The 22,928-nt window shown below is 60.2% G+C and overlaps 1 protein-coding gene across 1 annotated transcript; it reads left to right on the top strand.

The window, feature by feature from the left end:
• Window positions 1-9,101: 9,101 nt before the first annotated feature.
• On the top strand, window positions 9,102-21,125 carry LOC141931001 (uncharacterized). Its single transcript, XM_074842606.1, has 7 exons — window positions 9,102-10,024; window positions 10,608-10,803; window positions 13,127-13,293; window positions 13,381-13,421; window positions 13,513-13,559; window positions 13,653-13,833; window positions 13,919-21,125. Exon 7 carries the CDS (start codon window positions 15,705-15,707, stop codon window positions 21,123-21,125), a length of 5,421 nt encoding a protein of 1,806 aa, XP_074698707.1. The 5' UTR covers window positions 9,102-10,024; window positions 10,608-10,803; window positions 13,127-13,293; window positions 13,381-13,421; window positions 13,513-13,559; window positions 13,653-13,833; window positions 13,919-15,704.
• Window positions 21,126-22,928: the final 1,803 nt, after the last annotated feature.

The raw sequence follows: 22,928 nt of genomic DNA, 5'->3' as shown, positions 1-22,928 counted from the left end.
CAGGGGAGGGCTGTGTCCCCGGCCCCGGCGCCTTTCTGGCTGCTGGCGGCCTGGCCAGCGTGACCCCCTGGAGTCGGGGCGTGTCAGGGCATTTGTCCCTTGGCCACCCGTGAAGCCCCGCGGCACGTTGAGTCCCTGCGGCCTGCGTGCGTCCTGGGGGGGCAGGTCTGGGGCTCTGCTCTCCTGCTCGTGGGAAGGGATGTCTCCCCAGACAATGGCTGCACAGAGCTCGCTCTCTCTTCCGGGAAGTTTTGTTTGTCCCTGTCTGTGTGTGTGTGTGTCTGTGTGTGTGTGCCTGCCTGTGTGTGTGTCTGTGGGTGTGAGCGAGCGAGCGAATGAGCTTCTCGTTTAGGCCCCCATTGAAAACACTGCAGCGTACTTAGCTTAAACTTCCCGGGAGGGAAAGAAGGGCTCTGTGCAGCAACAGGGGGTCGGTCCCCTCTGAGCCCGCGAGCGGAGGGCGAGTCCCGGCTTGCCCCTCCTTGCCCCTCCTTTCGAAGGAGAGAGCGAAGCCCCGTGGCTGTAGCGCGGCCAGCGTGCGACCCGCCTGTGTTCAGGGCCCGGGTCTCTGCCTGGGTGGCCGCCTGTCCTGGCTGGCGACCTGCCAGCGTGCCCGCGCTGTACTCGGGGCGAGCGCCACGAGCCGTGGAGCCCTCTGTCCCCAGGAGCCGCTCGGCCGCCCTGTAATCGGGGCTGGGCGGGCTGTTGTAGGCAGCCAGCAGAGGCTGCCCTGTAAGTCCGGGGCTGGCCAGTGACCTGCAGGCCCGGGCACTCCGCAGTGCCGGCAGCGGCTCGAGCCCCGTGTAAGCAGGGGCGCAGCTTCCTTGGCCGCGCCGCTTTTGTGTGCCCAGCTCCCCTTTGTCCAGAGTTCCCAACTCCGAGCCCAGCTCCAGCGCCGGCCGGCACTGCACGCGTGGCAGCCCCGGAGCGTCGATCGGGTGAGAAAAGCCGATCTGTGAGGTTTTTTTGGGGGGGGGTGGGGGGGGGGCGGGGGTGGTGGTGTTAGGGTATACGGGGTTGCGGGTGGGAGGGCGTCTGGGATTCGGGCGGTGCTGTGGCGAGCTCTGTCCGGGGGCCGGTGTCCCTCTCAGACCTGACGGCGTCCTTCTGCCATTACAGGAGCTGGTGGAGAAGAAGGAAGAGCCAAACATCGCGTGCGGAAAGACCTTCAAAGGCAAGAGAGAGCGGGGGGAGGAGCGGAGGAAGTCTGGGCAACAAGTGGAGGCAAAAGAAGGGCGCTCTGGGCAACAGGACCACCCTGTCACTGGGCTCTGGTCGCGCAAGGGTGTCACCAGGACCTTTGGTGCCCTGGCCGGCTTGGTGCCCTGGCCGGCTTGGTGCTGGGTGATCTCCCTGTAAGCGGGGCTCGGGTCTTTGGGTTTTTGCCGGCCTTTTGCCACGTTGCCCCATGGTTAGGCTGCCCGGGCAGGTGGCAACCGTCTGAGGGGGTTGAGCAGCACCGTCTGCGCAGCCGAGGCGGGAAGCGGGGCTCGTAAAGCCCACCGTGGTGGTGAGCTGCCGTCAGGACGGCCAGCCCGTAACTCGGGCGTAGATGGGAGCCTTGAAGTGCACGGGGGGGGCTCGTTGAGCGTGCCGAGCCAAGGGAGAACCCCCTGTAGGGAAGGCCGTGAGCATCCCCTGTGCTTAAGGGCAGGTGCTGGGAGGGACGAGGGACCCTCCCCTGTGAGCAGGCCGGTGTCCCTGGCCCCGGCCTTTCAGAGGCGTGGGGCTGAGACGTGCAGGGCTGGGCGTGCCCTGCCCTAGCCCTCTTTCTGTCTGCTGTCAGCCCCAGGAGCAGCTTGGGAGGAAGAGAGGCACGGGGGAAGGCAGGAGGCTGGGAGGCAACAGTGCCTGCGAGCCGGGCCCAGGTCCGGCCCGGGCAGGCCTGGCAGTGCTTTGAGCTGGGCCAGCGCCCTGGAAGCGGGGCTGGGGCCTCTGCTCCATCCTCCGGGTGGGGGAGCTGGCGCCTGACTGCGCCCCCCTTCCAAGCAGTTCCTCTTGGAGAAGAAAGACGAGGCATCGTGAGGAGCGGTGGGCTGAAGAGAGGAGTGGGGCGAGAGAAGGGAGCTCTGGACAAAGGGGACCTCCCTGTTACCGGGGCTGCGGTCGCACGAGACCGTTGCCGGCACTTCTGGTGTCCTGGCCGGCGCTGCGCTGCGCTGCGCTGCGCTGGGTGACCTCCCTGTAGGCAGGGCTCGGGTCACCCGAGGGTCTTTTGCCACCTTGCCCCACGGTTTGGCTGCCCGGAGAGAAGGGCGGCCCTGTCAGGAGAGTGAGCGGCGCTGTCTCCGCGCCGAGGGGGAAATGGGGCTCTGCGGACCCCACGCCCGCCCTGTAAGCAGGGGAGGGCTGTGTCCCCGGCCCCGGCGCCTTTCTGGCTGCTGGCGGCCTGGCCAGCGTGACCCCCTGGAGTCGGGGCGTGTCAGGGCATTTGTCCCTTGGCCACCCGTGAAGCCCCGCGGCACGTTGAGTCCCTGCGGCCTGCGTGCGTCCTGGGGGGGCAGGTCTGGGGCTCTGCTCTCCTGCTCGTGGGAAGGGATGTCTCCCCAGACAATGGCTGCACAGAGCTCGCTCTCTCTTCCGGGAAGTTTTGTTTGTCCCTGTCTGTGTGTGTGTGTGTCTGTGTGTGTGTGCCTGCCTGTGTGTGTGTCTGTGGGTGTGAGCGAGCGAGCGAATGAGCTTCTCGTTTAGGCCCCCATTGAAAACACTGCAGCGTACTTAGCTTAAACTTCCCGGGAGGGAAAGAAGGGCTCTGTGCAGCAACAGGGGGTCGGTCCCCTCTGAGCCCGCGAGCGGAGGGCGAGTCCCGGCTTGCCCCTCCTTGCCCCTCCTTTCGAAGGAGAGAGCGAAGCCCCGTGGCTGTAGCGCGGCCAGCGTGCGACCCGCCTGTGTTCAGGGCCCGGGTCTCTGCCTGGGTGGCCGCCTGTCCTGGCTGGCGACCTGCCAGCGTGCCCGCGCTGTACTCGGGGCGAGCGCCACGAGCCGTGGAGCCCTCTGTCCCCAGGAGCCGCTCGGCCGCCCTGTAATCGGGGCTGGGCGGGCTGTTGTAGGCAGCCAGCAGAGGCTGCCCTGTAAGTCCGGGGCTGGCCAGTGACCTGCAGGCCCGGGCACTCCGCAGTGCCGGCAGCGGCTCGAGCCCCGTGTAAGCAGGGGCGCAGCTTCCTTGGCCGCGCCGCTTTTGTGTGCCCAGCTCCCCTTTGTCCAGAGTTCCCAACTCCGAGCCCAGCTCCAGCGCCGGCCGGCACTGCACGCGTGGCAGCCCCGGAGCGTCGATCGGGTGAGAAAAGCCGATCTGTGAGGTTTTTTTGGGGGGGGGTGGGGGGGGGGCGGGGGTGGTGGTGTTAGGGTATACGGGGTTGCGGGTGGGAGGGCGTCTGGGATTCGGGCGGTGCTGTGGCGAGCTCTGTCCGGGGGCCGGTGTCCCTCTCAGACCTGACGGCGTCCTTCTGCCATTACAGGAGCTGGTGGAGAAGAAGGAAGAGCCAAACATCGCGTGCGGAAAGACCTTCAAAGGCAAGAGAGAGCGGGGGGAGGAGCGGAGGAAGTCTGGGCAACAAGTGGAGGCAAAAGAAGGGCGCTCTGGGCAACAGGACCACCCTGTCACTGGGCTCTGGTCGCGCAAGGGTGTCACCAGGACCTTTGGTGCCCTGGCCGGCTTGGTGCCCTGGCCGGCTTGGTGCTGGGTGATCTCCCTGTAAGCGGGGCTCGGGTCTTTGGGTTTTTGCCGGCCTTTTGCCACGTTGCCCCATGGTTAGGCTGCCCGGGCAGGTGGCAACCGTCTGAGGGGGTTGAGCAGCACCGTCTGCGCAGCCGAGGCGGGAAGCGGGGCTCGTAAAGCCCACCGTGGTGGTGAGCTGCCGTCAGGACGGCCAGCCCGTAACTCGGGCGTAGATGGGAGCCTTGAAGTGCACGGGGGGGGCTCGTTGAGCGTGCCGAGCCAAGGGAGAACCCCCTGTAGGGAAGGCCGTGAGCATCCCCTGTGCTTAAGGGCAGGTGCTGGGAGGGACGAGGGACCCTCCCCTGTGAGCAGGCCGGTGTCCCTGGCCCCGGCCTTTCAGAGGCGTGGGGCTGAGACGTGCAGGGCTGGGCGTGCCCTGCCCTAGCCCTCTTTCTGTCTGCTGTCAGCCCCAGGAGCAGCTTGGGAGGAAGAGAGGCACGGGGGAAGGCAGGAGGCTGGGAGGCAACAGTGCCTGCGAGCCGGGCCCAGGTCCGGCCCGGGCAGGCCTGGCAGTGCTTTGAGCTGGGCCAGCGCCCTGGAAGCGGGGCTGGGGCCTCTGCTCCATCCTCCGGGTGGGGGAGCTGGCGCCTGACTGCGCCCCCCTTCCAAGCAGTTCCTCTTGGAGAAGAAAGACGAGGCATCGTGAGGAGCGGTGGGCTGAAGAGAGGAGTGGGGCGAGAGAAGGGAGCTCTGGACAAAGGGGACCTCCCTGTTACCGGGGCTGCGGTCGCACGAGACCGTTGCCGGCACTTCTGGTGTCCTGGCCGGCGCTGCGCTGCGCTGCGCTGCGCTGGGTGACCTCCCTGTAGGCAGGGCTCGGGTCACCCGAGGGTCTTTTGCCACCTTGCCCCACGGTTTGGCTGCCCGGAGAGAAGGGCGGCCCTGTCAGGAGAGTGAGCGGCGCTGTCTCCGCGCCGAGGGGGAAATGGGGCTCTGCGGACCCCACGCCCGCCCTGTAAGCAGGGGAGGGCTGTGTCCCCGGCCCCGGCGCCTTTCTGGCTGCTGGCGGCCTGGCCAGCGTGACCCCCTGGAGTCGGGGCGTGTCAGGGCATTTGTCCCTTGGCCACCCGTGAAGCCCCGCGGCACGTTGAGTCCCTGCGGCCTGCGTGCGTCCTGGGGGGGCAGGTCTGGGGCTCTGCTCTCCTGCTCGTGGGAAGGGATGTCTCCCCAGACAATGGCTGCACAGAGCTCGCTCTCTCTTCCGGGAAGTTTTGTTTGTCCCTGTCTGTGTGTGTGTGTGTCTGTGTGTGTGTGCCTGCCTGTGTGTGTGTCTGTGGGTGTGAGCGAGCGAGCGAATGAGCTTCTCGTTTAGGCCCCCATTGAAAACACTGCAGCGTACTTAGCTTAAACTTCCCGGGAGGGAAAGAAGGGCTCTGTGCAGCAACAGGGGGTCGGTCCCCTCTGAGCCCGCGAGCGGAGGGCGAGTCCCGGCTTGCCCCTCCTTGCCCCTCCTTTCGAAGGAGAGAGCGAAGCCCCGTGGCTGTAGCGCGGCCAGCGTGCGACCCGCCTGTGTTCAGGGCCCGGGTCTCTGCCTGGGTGGCCGCCTGTCCTGGCTGGCGACCTGCCAGCGTGCCCGCGCTGTACTCGGGGCGAGCGCCACGAGCCGTGGAGCCCTCTGTCCCCAGGAGCCGCTCGGCCGCCCTGTAATCGGGGCTGGGCGGGCTGTTGTAGGCAGCCAGCAGAGGCTGCCCTGTAAGTCCGGGGCTGGCCAGTGACCTGCAGGCCCGGGCACTCCGCAGTGCCGGCAGCGGCTCGAGCCCCGTGTAAGCAGGGGCGCAGCTTCCTTGGCCGCGCCGCTTTTGTGTGCCCAGCTCCCCTTTGTCCAGAGTTCCCAACTCCGAGCCCAGCTCCAGCGCCGGCCGGCACTGCACGCGTGGCAGCCCCGGAGCGTCGATCGGGTGAGAAAAGCCGATCTGTGAGGTTTTTTTGGGGGGGGGTGGGGGGGGGGCGGGGGTGGTGGTGTTAGGGTATACGGGGTTGCGGGTGGGAGGGCGTCTGGGATTCGGGCGGTGCTGTGGCGAGCTCTGTCCGGGGGCCGGCGTCCCTCTCAGACCCGACGGCGTCCTTCTACCGTTGCAGCAGCTGGTGGTGGAGAACAAGAGACGACCATCACGTGCAGAAGGACTTGCAAAGGTAAGAGCGAGCGGGGGGATGAGCAGCAGCGGCCTGCCGAAGAAGCGAGAGAAAGCAGTCCTCAAGCATCCCTGCCCCTTTGGGGGTGTTTTCTGTGCCTCTCGAGCAGGTACTTTGCTCTTGGCAGTTCCCCAGAGTTTTAGAAACTGCTCTAAATCCACCTGAAGTAGACTCGACTTCCTGAAGTTGTCTGAAAACTCCTTTTTTTAGTTTGATGTGGCCGCACCAGCTGTGGGGAGCGGGAGGGCTCTGCAGCCACCCGAAGTGTCGTTTGAGGCTGTGTGGCATGCCGGGGGAAGAGCAGTTGGGAGCAGGGATTTGGAGGTGGTTTCCCCTGTTCTGAATGCTTCTCTTTCAGCATCTGCACAGTTCTGATGTAAAAAGTGGAAGTGTTGAAGCCTGAGCAGCAGGCCCTGAGCCGAAGTTGCTAACTCAGTATGTAATCATTAGCGAGATACGTATGGAAGACGTAGCTATCTTGAATGTATATTTATCTTTCTTTGTGTGTGGATAAAATAACAGGGTCATGGAGACCGTTGTCTGTCGCTGTGGCCTGATGCGAGACCTTGTGCCTAATGCAATTAGATAAGTCGAGGAACTCCCTTAGCTTCTCCCCTGAGCCCTGGCCAGGCTCTGGGGGAATCTAATGTGAGATTGAAACCAGATATTTCCGCTCAAATCAAAGGTGCCAGCTATTCTGGCTTGCTGATTTTTGGGTATATAAGGCTGGACCCGCTCACAGCGACTTTGGAAGCCTCACCTACGGGTGGATGCACCGCGTAGGACTTCCCACTTGCCGGGAAAGGCTCTCCAAATCCTCGCTGTAACCGGGGCTGCCCAGCGCCTGCGGGTCTGGATGATGGGAACGGGTGCAAGTGGTGATGGGTCTTTCTTAATCGCTATTCCCTCTCTCTCGGGTAGTAATGATTTGATGCATTACCCTGTGTTTTCTTGTTTGTTTGAGTGCACTATTCTGTGTTTTCTTACTGTATGTTTTCTGTATTATTCTGTTACATTATTTAGTTATTTCTAGTAAAAGATGCCTGCGCTTTTCACTCCGGTGTCCGAGTTTAATTGATACCCCTAATCAGCAAAACAGGGGGAGATCAGGTGGCGGTTTCCAGAGACGAGGTTGGTGGTGGGACGGTGTCGCCGTAGGAGCGATTTTATGTTGGTTTGGCTTTGGGCTGAGCTGTAGCCGGCGGGGCGCTAGTTCCTGGCAAGGGGATGGACGGGCGAGCTGTCGGGGCCAGCCAGAGCCGCAGCTGCGCGTGTTCCGCAACGGGACTGGTGTGCAGAGCAAAGTGGGGAGGGTTTCTGAGAGCAGACAAGGCCCCGGCCCTCCCTGACTGTCTCAGCCTCCATCCTTCTGCATCTCGAGGCTGAGGAGGCCGTCAGTAACTGCAGTGTTCCCATCTCCTTCCGAGAAGCGCTGCAAACCTGCGCCTTAGGAAAGTCAAAAGAAAGCGTCACCGCCGCGAACTTGTGAGTTTGAGTGCCGCTTCCACAGCGAAGGTGTTCGTCGGAGTGGACTGGGGTCAAATTGCTGCCCAGTTGGGGGCAAAAGCAGGAAAGGTTCCTTTTGAGAAATGCAAGGTGCTGCTACCGGTAAAGGTGTAAACGATCGGCACGACCGCTTCACTTCTTAACCTTCTGTTTTAATGCCGTTAAAGTTGAGACAGACCCCGGAACGTGCCCGAGCGAGTTGCCAAGAAGTGCAGCACACCCGTGAGCTCGGTGAAGGAAGTGAAGCAGCAGCAGCAGCTGCCACTCCACAACCATGGAGTGTTTTCCTCCACTCCCTCCCTTTCTCCTGAACTTTCTCTAATAAAACTTGAGCGATTCAGGAAGGGTTTGCCCTGCCTGTGCCCAAACTTGAGGCAACGGAGCCCCGTTGTGCTCATCTGCAGCTCGTAAGTTGTGTTGGCAGGTGAGTGCTGGCGAGTGGGAGTGGAGGTGGCCGGGGGCAGTATCCCCCCTCAGGGGGCAACTCTCAGAGAATGCCCGGGAACCAACGACAATCACGTGTCAGGCTAACGCTTTCTTTCCCTAAAAGGCTGCAGAGCCTGGCTGGCTCTTTTCCTTCTTTCCCGAAAGCCTTGCAGGTGTGAGTGACGGGCTGCCGCCCGAGCACCTCATGATGTCAAACGCAGTGGAGAAGTAGCTTGCACTTCCACCGGGATCAGTCTTTCTCCAAGAGTTTCTTCAGATCTCGTATGTAGCTAAAACTCCCAGGTGAAGACTCAGTTACCCTTCAGAAATACCAATTACGATTCGTATTGCGGTAGCGCTGAGGAAACCAGTGCCCCGTTCCATTTGACATGGACTCACCTACAGAGATCATCCCTGTGCTAAGTCCTTAAAGACATACATGCACGAGACCCAGACAAGGGTCGTTAAACCCTTTTGACAGCTGGGGAGCCAAGGCAGAAAGGCGCGCGTGCTGTTACTAGCGCTCCCGTGGTAAAGGTTACACTGCTCTGACCAGCTCTTCAGTATTCTCTGGTTTCTTCCTCTGCCCCTTGCAGGCGTTCGACAGTGTCCTTTATCCCTGAGGTAACCCCTCGGGTTCCCCATGTTTGTTGTATTTCTGTTTAAGTATTTTCTCAGCTTCATGCACTCGTGGTCGCCACACGCTAGTTCTGGGGTCTTCTCTGCCCGGTTAAAATCACATGCTCGTATGGCTTCTTGTGTTACTGACAACAGTGGAGGCGGTTCAGCCTGAGCAGGGACTGTCCTCGTTAGTTGGCAGTGCTCACGATCTTCATACTATGTCTGCATTTCATTCTCTTTTGGGGAAAGAAAAAAGTCAAGTTAATCAGTTTTACTGTCTGCGCATGCACCGCGGTGGCCCCGGGACTGGCGGACTGGCAGCTCCTAGAGCGCGAGTTCGGGGGACTGAGGGGCAGTTCAGGCGGTTAATCCCGGTGCTGATCGATGTAGTTACAGCGGTGGGTGGGAGCGTGGGCCGGGCTGGAGGAGCCCCAGGGGCGGGCAGTGAGGCTGCGGGCAGCTGCCCCTCCCTGTCCGGGGCGGTGCTGGAGGAGGAGCCGGTGCGAGCCGAGGGAGCAGCAGAGAGAAGGGGAGCGGGGCCGCGCGGTCGGTCGCCTGGCGGCTGCCGGGGAAAGCCGCGACGGGGGTGCCGCGCGGTGCGGCGGGACCGGCGGCAGAAGCCGCTCCGGGTCGGGGCCGGGCGGCGGCGGCGCTTCCCGGGGCCGCGCGAGGCCGGGCTTCCGGGTGCGTAGGTGGCGTGGCTCGTGTTATAGTCACGTGAGCGGGGCTTCCGGTCGGCCATGTTGGCTCCCCGGTGCACGGTGGGAGCTGTAGTTTTCGCGCACTCGGCTGCCCGGCAGCTGCGTCGCTCCCGGGCGCGCGCGGCACGGCACAGTCCTCGCTACCGGCGCGGCCCCGCGGCGCAGCGCGAGGGTCGGTTTTGGGGCGGGTTCGTGCGGTTTCCCGCGGGCTGCCCGCGGCTCCCCCAGGACCGGTGTGCCCGTGCCCCGGCAGTGCGCATGCGCGGTAGCGGTCCCCGGAAGTGCCGCAATCCCCAAGCGCTCCCCAAACCTGCCTTTGGGGCTCTGGGAGTGCAGGGCTGTGGGGTGGCTGCATTCCCTCCCCCAACCCCTCGGCATCGCCCGTGGGGACTGCGGAGGGGGTCAGAGAGCAGACGGGGTGGGCTGTGCCGTGGGCCAGAAATGGAGGCAACGTTTTGCCTTCCTGGGACTTGAGAACAGACGCGTGTGGCTGATTGAGGGGCTCTGAAACAGACGGAGTTGTGTGGCTTTGGGCTCAGAAACAGAGGTCAAGTCGTGCGTTTTTGGGACTTGCGAAGAGGCTCAGCAGGCAGGTTTTTGGGCTCAGAAAGAGGCACTAAGGCAGCTGGTTTGGGGGCCAAAAGCAGAATGCAGTTTGTCTGGTTTTGCAGGCAGGTGAGAGGCGGAGGGTTGTGGGAGGGCCCTGGGGGCTGCGGGGGAAAGGAGGGGGTGGGGGTCAGGGTGGTATGGGACCCCGAAGCTTGGGAGGCCGGCGTGCACCAGGCCTAACTCCACGTCTGCGGTGACTGGCGGCGCTCTGTCTTGCGGGTGATGGAGAGGAACCTGTTGAATGCGGGAGCATCCCAGTGAGATGATGTGCTCCTGATGAGGATGGATTCTGGAGCGTGCTCTCTGAAAGGTAAGTCAAGGGGCAAAAGCCGTGGGTAGGGTGGGGCCAGCAGAGGCTCTACCATCAGGGCTGTGGAGAGGGCTATTTAGGCTTCCTTAAGTCTGGGGGAAGAGAGCAGGGTCTGTCCCACAGGACGTGCATGTTCTGGCCTGTGTCTGTGTCCTTGTGTCGTTTGTGGTGTCTGTGGTTCTGTCTTGTATGCGGTGCCTTCCCCACGTCTCTGTGGTGCCCCGTGGGCTCTCTGCACGGGACATGCGCCTTGGTAGGTGTCCAAGGGGTCTCGGATGCCTTGCTGCTTTGGAAAAGAGCCCGTTGAGCGCTCCCCATCTCGTGAGTGGAGCTTACGGTGTCTTTTGCATCACAGATGTTTGTGGAGGGTTGCCTTTGTGGAGGAGATCTGGGCCAGAATGACAGCTCTGCTCTTCAGAGTTCTGTTTCCATAGAGGTCCCTCCCCTACAGCACTTCACCCCCCCCCCCCCCGTGTCCTTGTGGGCCTCGGCCTTAAAGCCCGGCTCCTCCCACGTCGGTTGTTCTGGTTGTGTATTGCACTGCAGCACTCGCTGTCGGTTTTGACTACGCCTTGCTTTGCAGGGCTTTGTGTTCTGCAGGTGACACGGGGCCATCTGGATCCCCAGAGCAAATCCTCGAGCGAGGTTTGCCGGAGCGTACAAACGCAAGCGAAGGAGGAGCGGGAGCGGGGCCCGTTGCGAAACATCTTCCTTGGCTCCCGGTTAGGAAGGCTGACACCGTGGGGGCGTGTGGAGCAGCGACGCTGCCGAGGCGCACGGTGAGGCAGTTCCGGGGGTGGGTTTAGAATGGGGGTGATCTGCCGCTGTGGCAGGTGGGCAGTGGAACGGATGTTTGGAGTGAGGGGTGGATCGAGTGGCTGTTGAATGAGCGTCATTTTCTGAATGTGTCTAACCTTGTGTGTGTGAAGGTTTTTTCATTTCAGGTTGTATTTAATGTTGAGATAGTAAATGTTTTTTTAAAATTGTGTTTAATAAAAAGCCCTGGTGGGGGTTCGGTGTCTCTCTTACTCAGACAGAACCCTTCCTCAGGCTTTCTCTGTGCCCTGGAGCTCTCTCACAGTCTTCACTGCTGTCTTGGATGTCTCCATTCAGTCGCTCATCCCCTGAGGACATCTGTACGTTGCTGGAACGCCTTGACTTTTGCACCGTGTCCCAGAGCCGCCTTCTGTCTCTCTTTCAGTCTCAGCACCCTGCTCCTGCTGTCATCACGCCTACTGAGGCCAACTTCCTCGTGCCCCGCAGCCCCCTTTCGGCACCGTGGCGCACTCTGCACCCTCCTTCCTCCCTGAGACCCTTTCCTGATGCCACCTTTCATCTGCAGAACGCTCGCGTTGTCCTCTGTGCTAGCTAGGATACCTACCTGGTCCCCTGAGGACACCTGCAGTTTCTTCAGATCCCCTCCAGACTTCTTCGTCATGTCCTTGAGCATTCTTTTGGCTGTCCTCCTCTGCTGCTGTCACGATGCCTCCCAAGGTCTTGGATGATCCCTGCAGCACACTTTTAGCCCTGTAAGTCTCCTTTGGACTTGTTTTGTCACAGTAGCACCTCTCCTAAGATCTCTGTTCCCAAAAAAGAGCATTCATTTTCTTCTTTATGCCACCTAGGATGCCTCCTGAGACCTTCTTTGTGTACCACAGCCCTGTTTTAGCTCCGTAGCGGACTTGGACTCTCTCTCATGCCCTCAGAAACCCATCCTCAGGTGTGTTTGTACCTCAGAGCACTCTTAATCATCCTCTGTGCCATCTAGGGTGTCTCCATTTGGTCCCCGCCTCCCGACGACATCTGTACTGTTCAAATCCCCTCCAGACTTCCTCCTCATGTCCCTGAGCCTTCTTTGGTGCCTTTGGCCCAATCAGGACCTCTCTAAGGGTGTCATGATGCCTATCGATGCCTTCAAGGTTGCCCCTAGGAGACTTCTAGCTTTGTAGCAGACCTCGCAGCCATCTCATTCCCTCAGAGGGCTTCCCGAGTGTTCCTGCTATCTGTGACCCAGCCCAGTCAGTCTGTCCTCTCTTCCCTCTAGCCGTGCCTCTGTTCGTTCCCTGGCCCTCTGATGACGTGTTTCCTTGGTTCAGATCCCCTCGGGATTTAATCGTCATGTCCCCAGTCCTTTTTCTGTCTCTCTGGTTCCCCCGGGACAGTTCTCCTCCCAGTCACGATGCCTGCCAAGACCTTCCTTGTGGTCCGGTTCCGTCCTGTAGCACTTTAGGTGGGGCCGTCTTTGAGCTGCACACGAACTCATTTGTTCCTCTGTGCTAGCCAGGATTCCCGTGTTTAGTTCCCAGCCACCCAAGACCATCTGTACTCTGCTCAGGTGATCACCCAAGTTCCTCCTGGTTGTCCCTCAGCCTTCGTTTATCCATCAACCCCGCCCCCACGATCCCTCTCCTCACAGTCGCAGTGCCTGCTGAGACCTCCCTCGATCTCCACAGCACCTTGAGGCACTCGATCTCCCTTTCTCTCTCTCTCGTTCTGTCAGAGCCTCCCTCCTTTCTTTGCTGTGCAGCGCTCCTTTTTCTTTCTCTCTGCCATCGAGGGTGTCTCCGTTTGGTTGTTCTCTCAGTCATCTGTAGTTTGCCCAGATGCCCTCCTGAGACTCCAGGGCCCTCGCTGTGTCTGCAAGGCTTCTTTTCTTACCCTCCTAACTCCTCTGCTCTCTACAATGATGTCTTCCGAGTCCTTTTGCGTGCTCCACCGCGCTCTTGTGGCACTTCAGCTCCCTTTGGATTTTGGTTCTTGGCACTCTTCAGAGCACTCTTCTCTTACTCTCTGGTGTGTCAGCCTGCACACGTATGTGGGTTGGAACTGCCCTGCCTGGGGGCACAGCGATGTCGGTCAGGGGAAGAATAGCACTAAGAGTCTGTAGTTAATGTTGATTTGCCTGGACTGTTTAGGTACAGCCCGTACAGCCCCCTCGCAGCAAGCAGCCCTCAGCAGCAGGCAAGGATGTCACGGGGATGACCGGAGCTATCTGGGAGAGGCTGCGGGAGTGGTAGTTGAACAGATGGAATCTCAAAGGTGTTAAGGCTCGTGTGTGTAGGGCTTAATGCTGTTTTGTTTCTATGTTTTTTTTAATGGCAGGCTGTAATGAGACCCTAGACAGTGTTCCTACATGGAGTCAAGAACTCTGGAATTGTTAAGCTGTCACTCAGCATCCAGGTGACCTGCTTAAAAATTTTTTTCAGATCCACAGGGACAATATATGCACCAAAGAGTGACAGAGGCAGCGAGCAGGGCACTGTAAGAAGGTGGGTCAGCGTGTGGTGTCGGAGGAGAAGACGTGACTGGTTGCTACATGACTGGCTTATCGGTTTGGGGTTTTTTTTGTTTTGAAGGTGCAAAGCAGGATATCGGCACCGGAGATGACTCAGGCAAGGTGAGACGCGTGGGCTGAAGTAGCAGTTGTTTTTCATGTGTCGTACTGTTGGTGAAACTAGAAGCATCTCCTGTTGTCTGTGTCTTTACAGGTGGTACCCAGGCGTCGACGTGGCGACCGGTAAATGTCAGAGGCAGGGTGGGTGAGCGGCCAAGGTAACGGGGCAGGAGATGGCAGTCGGTGTGGGCAGGCTGCAGGTTCAGCTTGTGCCTCTCGCTTTGGTTTATGCAGGTGCCACATGTAGGCTGGGAGGGGCGAAGCCGCGTGCCGCTGAGCAGTCCAGGACAGCGAGGCGGTTGTCGGCTGGGTCAGGGTTTCTGTGCAGAGAGTCACGTGGCAGCTCGATGAAGCATTTCTCTTTGGTTTTGCAGGTGCCGGGCAGGCTGCCTTTGGAATCGGCTGAGCGTTTGAGGTGAGCTGGGTAGTAGAGAGCAGGAGCACGGGGCTGGTGATTTCTCGCAAGCACAGTGGTAGCTCTCTGTCTTTTGGTATCGTAGGTGCCACGGGCCACGCTGGCCGCAGCGTCTGACACTGGACTCTGCACAGAGCAGCTGAGCGGAAAGCCCCGTGGCTGTTGAGGTGGAGGGTGTTGTGGCAGAGGTGTGTCAGCTGACGTGATGGTGACTGCTGGCACTGGTTTTTTTTTTGCAGATGATGAAGAGGAACCTGGCAGCTGCAGGAATGTCCCGGTTAGCTGATGTGGTTTTTGTTGAGGATGGATTCAGACCCCTGGCTCTCTGAAAGTTGAGGGATGAGGGACCGCTGCCCTACAGTGTCTAATCTTGACTTCAGTTAGAAAGAGACTTTACAAAATGGAAACCTTTCTCAAGGAAGTTTCATTTTATGAACTCTCCATCAGAGTGGATCTTCAGAGATGATGTATTTGGCAGTAGTACTCTTGGGTGGTGCAGCTGGCCCGAAGTCCCTGCTAATTATGGAACACACCAAACCCCCCCCCCCCTCGTCAAGTTGTCTGTGTGTATTTTGGAGATAGTCTAATGGTATCAGCTCACAGCTGGGCGAGTTCAGGGAATGCAAAAGGAAAATCAAATACTTACACATCTAATAAAAACGCTTCTATAAGCATATGCCCACCTTTACAACAAAGAGTGAAGGACTGAGCTTTATTCTTTATTCTTTGTTTTACCCTTTAAAGTTTTACACTTCACTTCTGATTTTATTGACCCAGCAAGCAGGATGTGCAGCAGCAGCAGCAGCAGCGCAAGGGTCGCGGCGGATCCGTCGGCCGTAGGTTGTGATGACGGTACGACCTTGTCCAGCAGCCTCACAGGGTTCCCTCCCTGCAGCCCTGCTGTAAGGACGGGATGAGACATTCCGACACCACCAAGAGCGTTTGCTTTTATGGGCAGAATGTGCTCGGGATCGTATCGATCGGCCTTGCTGGTGATTTGAGGAGTTGAAATCGCTCCGGCCTTGCCAGGGTGTGTTGTATGTGGAGCTGACCTGTTCACGCAGAGTCCTCCCCAAGCTCCACTGCTATTCCGTCCCTTCTTCTGACAGAACTTTCTTCTGTGTTAGTTTTTCAAGATGCCGGAATAGGATTTGGGGTTTTTGTTTTTCAGGTGTGTTGTTGTCAGCATCTTCTGATGCTCGACAGGTCCCCCCGGGCCAGGTTTGCCTGGTGGCCGTTAACCCCCTGACCATGGGGCCAACCCTGTGTTGCTGCCACGGCACAAAAATACCCCAAGCACCCTGATTTATGGTCTGTAACGGGAGGGAAGAAAAACAGTTTTTTGGGAAAAAACCTTCAATTTGGGGCTCCTGGGAAAGCCAAACCTGCCTGGAGTGGTGCAGCTGGAGAGCAGAAAACCCACCATTTTCGTGCAGAAAACCAAAAATCACCAATTTTGATGTTGTGGAGAAGTGCTGAAAAAAACCGAAGTGGAGTATTTTGGAAAAGCACAAACCTCCAGTTTCTATTACAGAAATACAAAAAAAAAGCCAGACCCAATTTGCAGAAAATCTGGGGTATAGACGGTGGCTGTTTGAGGGGCATTGCTGGGGGTTCTCTGGTGTGAATTATGCGGTGAGGGTCAGTTCTCCAGCGTGGATCATCTGTTGGGGTTCTCTCAGGTGAGTGGTTAAAATGGCTTATTGCAGACTGTTATTGTCGCATGGGCACTGGCGCCGGCTCTGTCATGCTCGTTGCTGCCATCGTGTGGCCAAAAGAGGGTACTGCAGCCCGTTATTGGTGCCGCCGCTTTCGTGCTCGTTGCCGCCACCCTATGGTCAAAAGCGCGTACTTCAGCCCGTTATTGGCCCATGCGTACTGGCGCCGCTGCTTTCGTGCTCCTTGCTGTTGCCATCTGGCGAAAAGCAGGTACAGCAGCCCGTTATAGGCGCATGCGCAGTAGCGCCGCCCCTTTCGTGCTCGTTGCTGCCGCCCTGTGGCCAGAAGCGTGTACTGCAGCCCGTTATTGGCATATGGGGAGTAGAGCCGCAGCTTTCTTGCTCGCTGCTGACGCCCTGTGGTTAAAAGTGGGTACTGCAGCCCTTTATTGGCCCATGCGCATTGGCGCCGCCGCTTTCGTGCTCGTCGCTGCCGCTCTGTGGCCAAAGATGGGTACTGCAGCCCAATATTGGCGCATGTGCACTGGCGCCGCCGCTTTCGTGCTCGTTGCTGCCGCCCTGTGGTCAAAAGCGTGTACTGCAGCCCGTTATTGGCCCATGGGGAGTAGCGCGGCCACTTTCTTGCTCGCTGCTGCCGCCCTGTGGTTAAGAGTGGGTACTGCAGCCCGTTATTGGCCCATGCGCATTGGCACCGCCGCTTTCGTGCTCGTTGCTGCCTCCCTGTGGCCAAAAGCAGGGTACTGCAGTCCTGTTATTGTCGCATGGGCACTGGCGCCGGCTCTGTCGTGCTCGTTGCTGCCATCGTGTGGCCAAAAGAGGGTACTGCAGCCCGTTATTGGTGCCGCCGCTTTCGTGCTCGTTGCCGCCACCCTATGGTCAAAAGCGCGTACTTCAGCCCGTTATTGGCCCATGCGTACTGGCGCCGCTGCTTTCGTGCTCCTTGCTGTTGCCATCTGGCGAAAAGCAGGTACAGCAGCCCGTTATAGGCGCATGCGCAGTAGCGCCGCCCCTTTCGTGCTCGTTGCTGCCGCCCTGTGGCCAGAAGCGTGTACTGCAGCCCGTTATTGGCATATGGGGAGTAGAGCCGCAGCTTTCTTGCTCGCTGCTGACGCCCTGTGGTTAAAAGTGGGTACTGCAGCCCTTTATTGGCCCATGCGCATTGGCGCCGCCGCTTTCGTGCTCGTCGCTGCCGCTCTGTGGCCAAAGATGGGTACTGCAGCCCAATATTGGCGCATGTGCACTGGCGCCGCCGCTTTCGTGCTCGTTGCTGCCGCCCTGTGGTCAAAAGCGTGTACTGCAGCCCGTTATTGGCCCATGGGGAGTAGCGCGGCCACTTTCTTGCTCGCTGCTGCCGCCCTGTGGTTAAGAGTGGGTACTGCAGCCCGTTATTGGCCCATGCGCATTGGCACCGCCGCTTTCGTGCTCGTTGCTGCCTCCCTGTGGCCAAAAGCAGGGTACTGCAGTCCTGTTATTGTCGCATGGGCACTGGCGCCGGCTCTGTCGTGCTCGTTGCTGCCATCGTGTGGCCAAAAGAGGGTACTGCAGCCCGTTATTGGTGCCGCCGCTTTCGTGCTCGTTGCCGCCACCCTATGGTCAAAAGCGCGTACTTCAGCCCGTTATTGGCCCATGCGTACTGGCGCCGCTGCTTTCGTGCTCCTTGCTGTTGCCATCTGGCGAAAAGCAGGTACAGCAGCCCGTTATAGGCGCATGCGCAGTAGCGCCGCCCCTTTCGTGCTCGTTGCTGCCGCCCTGTGGCCAGAAGCGTGTACTGCAGCCCGTTATTGGCATATGGGGAGTAGAGCCGCAGCTTTCTTGCTCGCTGCTGACGCCCTGTGGTTAAAAGTGGGTACTGCAGCCCTTTATTGGCCCATGCGCATTGGCGCCGCCGCTTTCGTGCTCGTCGCTGCCGCTCTGTGGCCAAAGATGGGTACTGCAGCCCAATATTGGCGCATGTGCACTGGCGCCGCCGCTTTCGTGCTCGTTGCTGCCGCCCTGTGGTCAAAAGCGTGTACTGCAGCCCGTTATTGGCCCATGGGGAGTAGCGCGGCCACTTTCTTGCTCGCTGCTGCCGCCCTGTGGTTAAGAGTGGGTACTGCAGCCCGTTATTGGCCCATGCGCATTGGCACCGCCGCTTTCGTGCTCGTTGCTGCCTCCCTGTGGCCAAAAGCAGGGTACTGCAGTCCTGTTATTGTCGCATGGGCACTGGCGCCGGCTCTGTCGTGCTCGTTGCTGCCATCGTGTGGCCAAAAGAGGGTACTGCAGCCCGTTATTGGTGCCGCCGCTTTCGTGCTCGTTGCCGCCACCCTATGGTCAAAAGCGCGTACTTCAGCCCGTTATTGGCCCATGCGTACTGGCGCCGCTGCTTTCGTGCTCCTTGCTGTTGCCATCTGGCGAAAAGCAGGTACAGCAGCCCGTTATAGGCGCATGCGCAGTAGCGCCGCCCCTTTCGTGCTCGTTGCTGCCGCCCTGTGGCCAGAAGCGTGTACTGCAGCCCGTTATTGGCATATGGGGAGTAGAGCCGCAGCTTTCTTGCTCGCTGCTGACGCCCTGTGGTTAAAAGTGGGTACTGCAGCCCTTTATTGGCCCATGCGCATTGGCGCCGCCGCTTTCGTGCTCGTCGCTGCCGCTCTGTGGCCAAAGATGGGTACTGCAGCCCAATATTGGCGCATGTGCACTGGCGCCGCCGCTTTCGTGCTCGTTGCTGCCGCCCTGTGGTCAAAAGCGTGTACTGCAGCCCGTTATTGGCCCATGGGGAGTAGCGCGGCCACTTTCTTGCTCGCTGCTGCCGCCCTGTGGTTAAGAGTGGGTACTGCAGCCCGTTATTGGCCCATGCGCATTGGCACCGCCGCTTTCGTGCTCGTTGCTGCCTCCCTGTGGCCAAAAGCAGGGTACTGCAGTCCTGTTATTGTCGCATGGGCACTGGCGCCGGCTCTGTCGTGCTCGTTGCTGCCATCGTGTGGCCAAAAGAGGGTACTGCAGCCCGTTATTGGTGCCGCCGCTTTCGTGCTCGTTGCCGCCACCCTATGGTCAAAAGCGCGTACTTCAGCCCGTTATTGGCCCATGCGTACTGGCGCCGCTGCTTTCGTGCTCCTTGCTGTTGCCATCTGGCGAAAAGCAGGTACAGCAGCCCGTTATAGGCGCATGCGCAGTAGCGCCGCCCCTTTCGTGCTCGTTGCTGCCGCCCTGTGGCCAGAAGCGTGTACTGCAGCCCGTTATTGGCATATGGGGAGTAGAGCCGCAGCTTTCTTGCTCGCTGCTGACGCCCTGTGGTTAAAAGTGGGTACTGCAGCCCTTTATTGGCCCATGCGCATTGGCGCCGCCGCTTTCGTGCTCGTCGCTGCCGCTCTGTGGCCAAAGATGGGTACTGCAGCCCAATATTGGCGCATGTGCACTGGCGCCGCCGCTTTCGTGCTCGTTGCTGCCGCCCTGTGGTCAAAAGCGTGTACTGCAGCCCGTTATTGGCCCATGGGGAGTAGCGCGGCCACTTTCTTGCTCGCTGCTGCCGCCCTGTGGTTAAGAGTGGGTACTGCAGCCCGTTATTGGCCCATGCGCATTGGCACCGCCGCTTTCGTGCTCGTTGCTGCCTCCCTGTGGCCAAAAGCAGGGTACTGCAGTCCTGTTATTGTCGCATGGGCACTGGCGCCGGCTCTGTCGTGCTCGTTGCTGCCATCGTGTGGCCAAAAGAGGGTACTGCAGCCCGTTATTGGTGCCGCCGCTTTCGTGCTCGTTGCCGCCACCCTATGGTCAAAAGCGCGTACTTCAGCCCGTTATTGGCCCATGCGTACTGGCGCCGCTGCTTTCGTGCTCCTTGCTGTTGCCATCTGGCGAAAAGCAGGTACAGCAGCCCGTTATAGGCGCATGCGCAGTAGCGCCGCCCCTTTCGTGCTCGTTGCTGCCGCCCTGTGGCCAGAAGCGTGTACTGCAGCCCGTTATTGGCATATGGGGAGTAGAGCCGCAGCTTTCTTGCTCGCTGCTGACGCCCTGTGGTTAAAAGTGGGTACTGCAGCCCTTTATTGGCCCATGCGCATTGGCGCCGCCGCTTTCGTGCTCGTCGCTGCCGCTCTGTGGCCAAAGATGGGTACTGCAGCCCAATATTGGCGCATGTGCACTGGCGCCGCCGCTTTCGTGCTCGTTGCTGCCGCCCTGTGGTCAAAAGCGTGTACTGCAGCCCGTTATTGGCCCATGGGGAGTAGCGCGGCCACTTTCTTGCTCGCTGCTGCCGCCCTGTGGTTAAGAGTGGGTACTGCAGCCCGTTATTGGCCCATGCGCATTGGCACCGCCGCTTTCGTGCTCGTTGCTGCCTCCCTGTGGCCAAAAGCAGGGTACTGCAGTCCTGTTATTGTCGCATGGGCACTGGCGCCGGCTCTGTCGTGCTCGTTGCTGCCATCGTGTGGCCAAAAGAGGGTACTGCAGCCCGTTATTGGTGCCGCCGCTTTCGTGCTCGTTGCCGCCACCCTATGGTCAAAAGCGCGTACTTCAGCCCGTTATTGGCCCATGCGTACTGGCGCCGCTGCTTTCGTGCTCCTTGCTGTTGCCATCTGGCGAAAAGCAGGTACAGCAGCCCGTTATAGGCGCATGCGCAGTAGCGCCGCCCCTTTCGTGCTCGTTGCTGCCGCCCTGTGGCCAGAAGCGTGTACTGCAGCCCGTTATTGGCATATGGGGAGTAGAGCCGCAGCTTTCTTGCTCGCTGCTGACGCCCTGTGGTTAAAAGTGGGTACTGCAGCCCTTTATTGGCCCATGCGCATTGGCGCCGCCGCTTTCGTGCTCGTCGCTGCCGCTCTGTGGCCAAAGATGGGTACTGCAGCCCAATATTGGCGCATGTGCACTGGCGCCGCCGCTTTCGTGCTCGTTGCTGCCGCCCTGTGGTCAAAAGCGTGTACTGCAGCCCGTTATTGGCCCATGGGGAGTAGCGCGGCCACTTTCTTGCTCGCTGCTGCCGCCCTGTGGTTAAGAGTGGGTACTGCAGCCCGTTATTGGCCCATGCGCATTGGCACCGCCGCTTTCGTGCTCGTTGCTGCCTCCCTGTGGCCAAAAGCAGGGTACTGCAGTCCTGTTATTGTCGCATGGGCACTGGCGCCGGCTCTGTCGTGCTCGTTGCTGCCATCGTGTGGCCAAAAGAGGGTACTGCAGCCCGTTATTGGTGCCGCCGCTTTCGTGCTCGTTGCCGCCACCCTATGGTCAAAAGCGCGTACTTCAGCCCGTTATTGGCCCATGCGTACTGGCGCCGCTGCTTTCGTGCTCCTTGCTGTTGCCATCTGGCGAAAAGCAGGTACAGCAGCCCGTTATAGGCGCATGCGCAGTAGCGCCGCCCCTTTCGTGCTCGTTGCTGCCGCCCTGTGGCCAGAAGCGTGTACTGCAGCCCGTTATTGGCATATGGGGAGTAGAGCCGCAGCTTTCTTGCTCGCTGCTGACGCCCTGTGGTTAAAAGTGGGTACTGCAGCCCTTTATTGGCCCATGCGCATTGGCGCCGCCGCTTTCGTGCTCGTCGCTGCCGCTCTGTGGCCAAAGATGGGTACTGCAGCCCAATATTGGCACATGTGCACTGGCGCCGCCGCTTTCGTGCTCGTTGCTGCCGCCCTGTGGTCAAAAGCGTGTACTGCGGCCCATTATTGACGCATGTGCAGTCTCGCCGCCGCTTACGTGCTCGTTGTTGCCGATAAGTGGCCAACAGCCGGTACTGCAGACCGCGAATGGCGCTTGTGCGAATCGCGGGCTGCAGTAGCGTCTTCTGGCCAGACGGCGGCAGCAACGAGCACGAAAGCGGCGGCGCTACTGTGCATGCGCTAAAATTGGGCTGCTGTACCCGCTTCTGGCCATAGGGGAGCAGCAACGAGCACGAAAGCGGCGGCGCTAGTGCGCATGCGCCAATAATGGGCTGCAGTACCCGTCTGTGGCCACAGGGTGGCAGAAACGAGTACGAAAGCGGCGGCGCCAGTGAGCATGCGCCAAAGCCGGGCTGCAGTACCCGATTCTGGCTACAGGGTGGCAGAAACGAGCAAGAAAGCGGCGGCGCTAGTGCGCATGCACCAACAGCGGGCTGCAGTACCCAGTTACCACCATTGGCGGCAGAAACGAGCACGAAATCGGCGGCCAGTGCGCATGCACCAATAACGGGCTGCAGTACCCGATTCTGGCCATAGGTTGGCAGCAGCGAGCAAGAAAGCGGCGGGGCCAGTGCGCATGTGCCAATAACAGGGCTGCAGTACCCATCTTCCACTACCTGGCGGCAGCAACGAGCACGAAAGCGGCGGCCAGTGCGCATGCGCCAACAACGGGCTGCAGTACACGCTTTTGACCACAGGCGGCAGCAGAGAGCAAGAAAACGGCGGCGCCAGTGCGCATGCGCCAATCACGGTATGCAGTACCAGATTCTGGCCACAGGGTGGCAGCAACGAGCAAGAAAGCGGCGGCGCCAGTGCGCATGCGCCAATCATGGGCTGCAGTACCAGATTCTGGCCACAGGGAGGCAGCAGCGAGGAAGAAAGCGGCGGGGCCAGTGCGCATGTGCCAATAACAGGGCTGCAGTACCCAGTTTCCACTACCTGGCGGCAGCAACGAGCACGAAAGCGGCGGCCAGTGCGCATGCGGCAATCACGGTATGCAGTACCCGATTATGGCCATAGGGTGGCAGCAACGAGCACGGAAGCGGCGGCGCTAGTGCGCATGCGCCAATCACAGGCTGCAGTACCCGCTTCTGGCCACAGGGTGGCAGCAACGAACACGAAAGCGGCGGCGCCAGTGCGCATGCGCCAACGACGCGCTGCAGTACCCGATTCTGGCCACAGAGTGGCAGCAACGAGCAAGAAAGCGGCGGCGCCAGTGCGCATGCGCCAATCACGGGCTGCAGTACCCGCTTCTGGCCACAAGGTGGCAGCAACGAACACGAAAGCGGCGGCGCCAGTGCGCATGTGCCAATAACAGGGCTGCAGTACCCAGTTTCCACTACCTGGCGGCAGCAACGAGCACGAAAGCGGCGGCCAGTGCGCATGCGCCAATAACGGGCTGCAGTACCCACTTCTGGCCACAGGGTGGCAGCAACGAGCAGGAAAGCGGCGGCGCCAGTGCGCATGCGCCAATCACGGGCTGCAGTACCCCTTTCTGGCCATATGGTGGCAGCAACGAGCAAGAACGCGGCGGCGCCAGTGCGCATGCGCCAATCACGGGTTGCAGTACACGCTTTTGACCACTGGCGGCAGCAGAGAGCAAGAAAGCGGAGGCGCCAGTGCGCATGCGCCAATCAAGGTATGCAGTACCCGCTTCTGGCCACAGGATGGCAGCAACGAGCACGAAAGCGGCGGCGCTAGTGCGCATGCACCAATCACAGGCTGCAGTACCCGCTTCTGGCCACAGGGTGGCAGCAACGAACACGAAAGCGGCGGCGCCAGTGCGCATGCGCCAACGACGCGCTGCAGTACC

Source organism: Strix aluco, chromosome 16, assembly GCF_031877795.1.
Source record: "Strix aluco isolate bStrAlu1 chromosome 16, bStrAlu1.hap1, whole genome shotgun sequence".
NCBI lineage: Eukaryota > Metazoa > Chordata > Aves > Strigiformes > Strigidae > Strix > Strix aluco.
This window is presented reverse-complemented; position numbering and strand designations above follow the sequence as displayed.

Bases quoted from the DNA above. Each gene is read 5' to 3' on its own strand.
- LOC141931001 (XM_074842606.1), top strand. From the start codon at position 15,705: ATGCGTACTGGCGCCGCTGCTTTCGTGCTCCTTGCTGTTGCCATCTGG.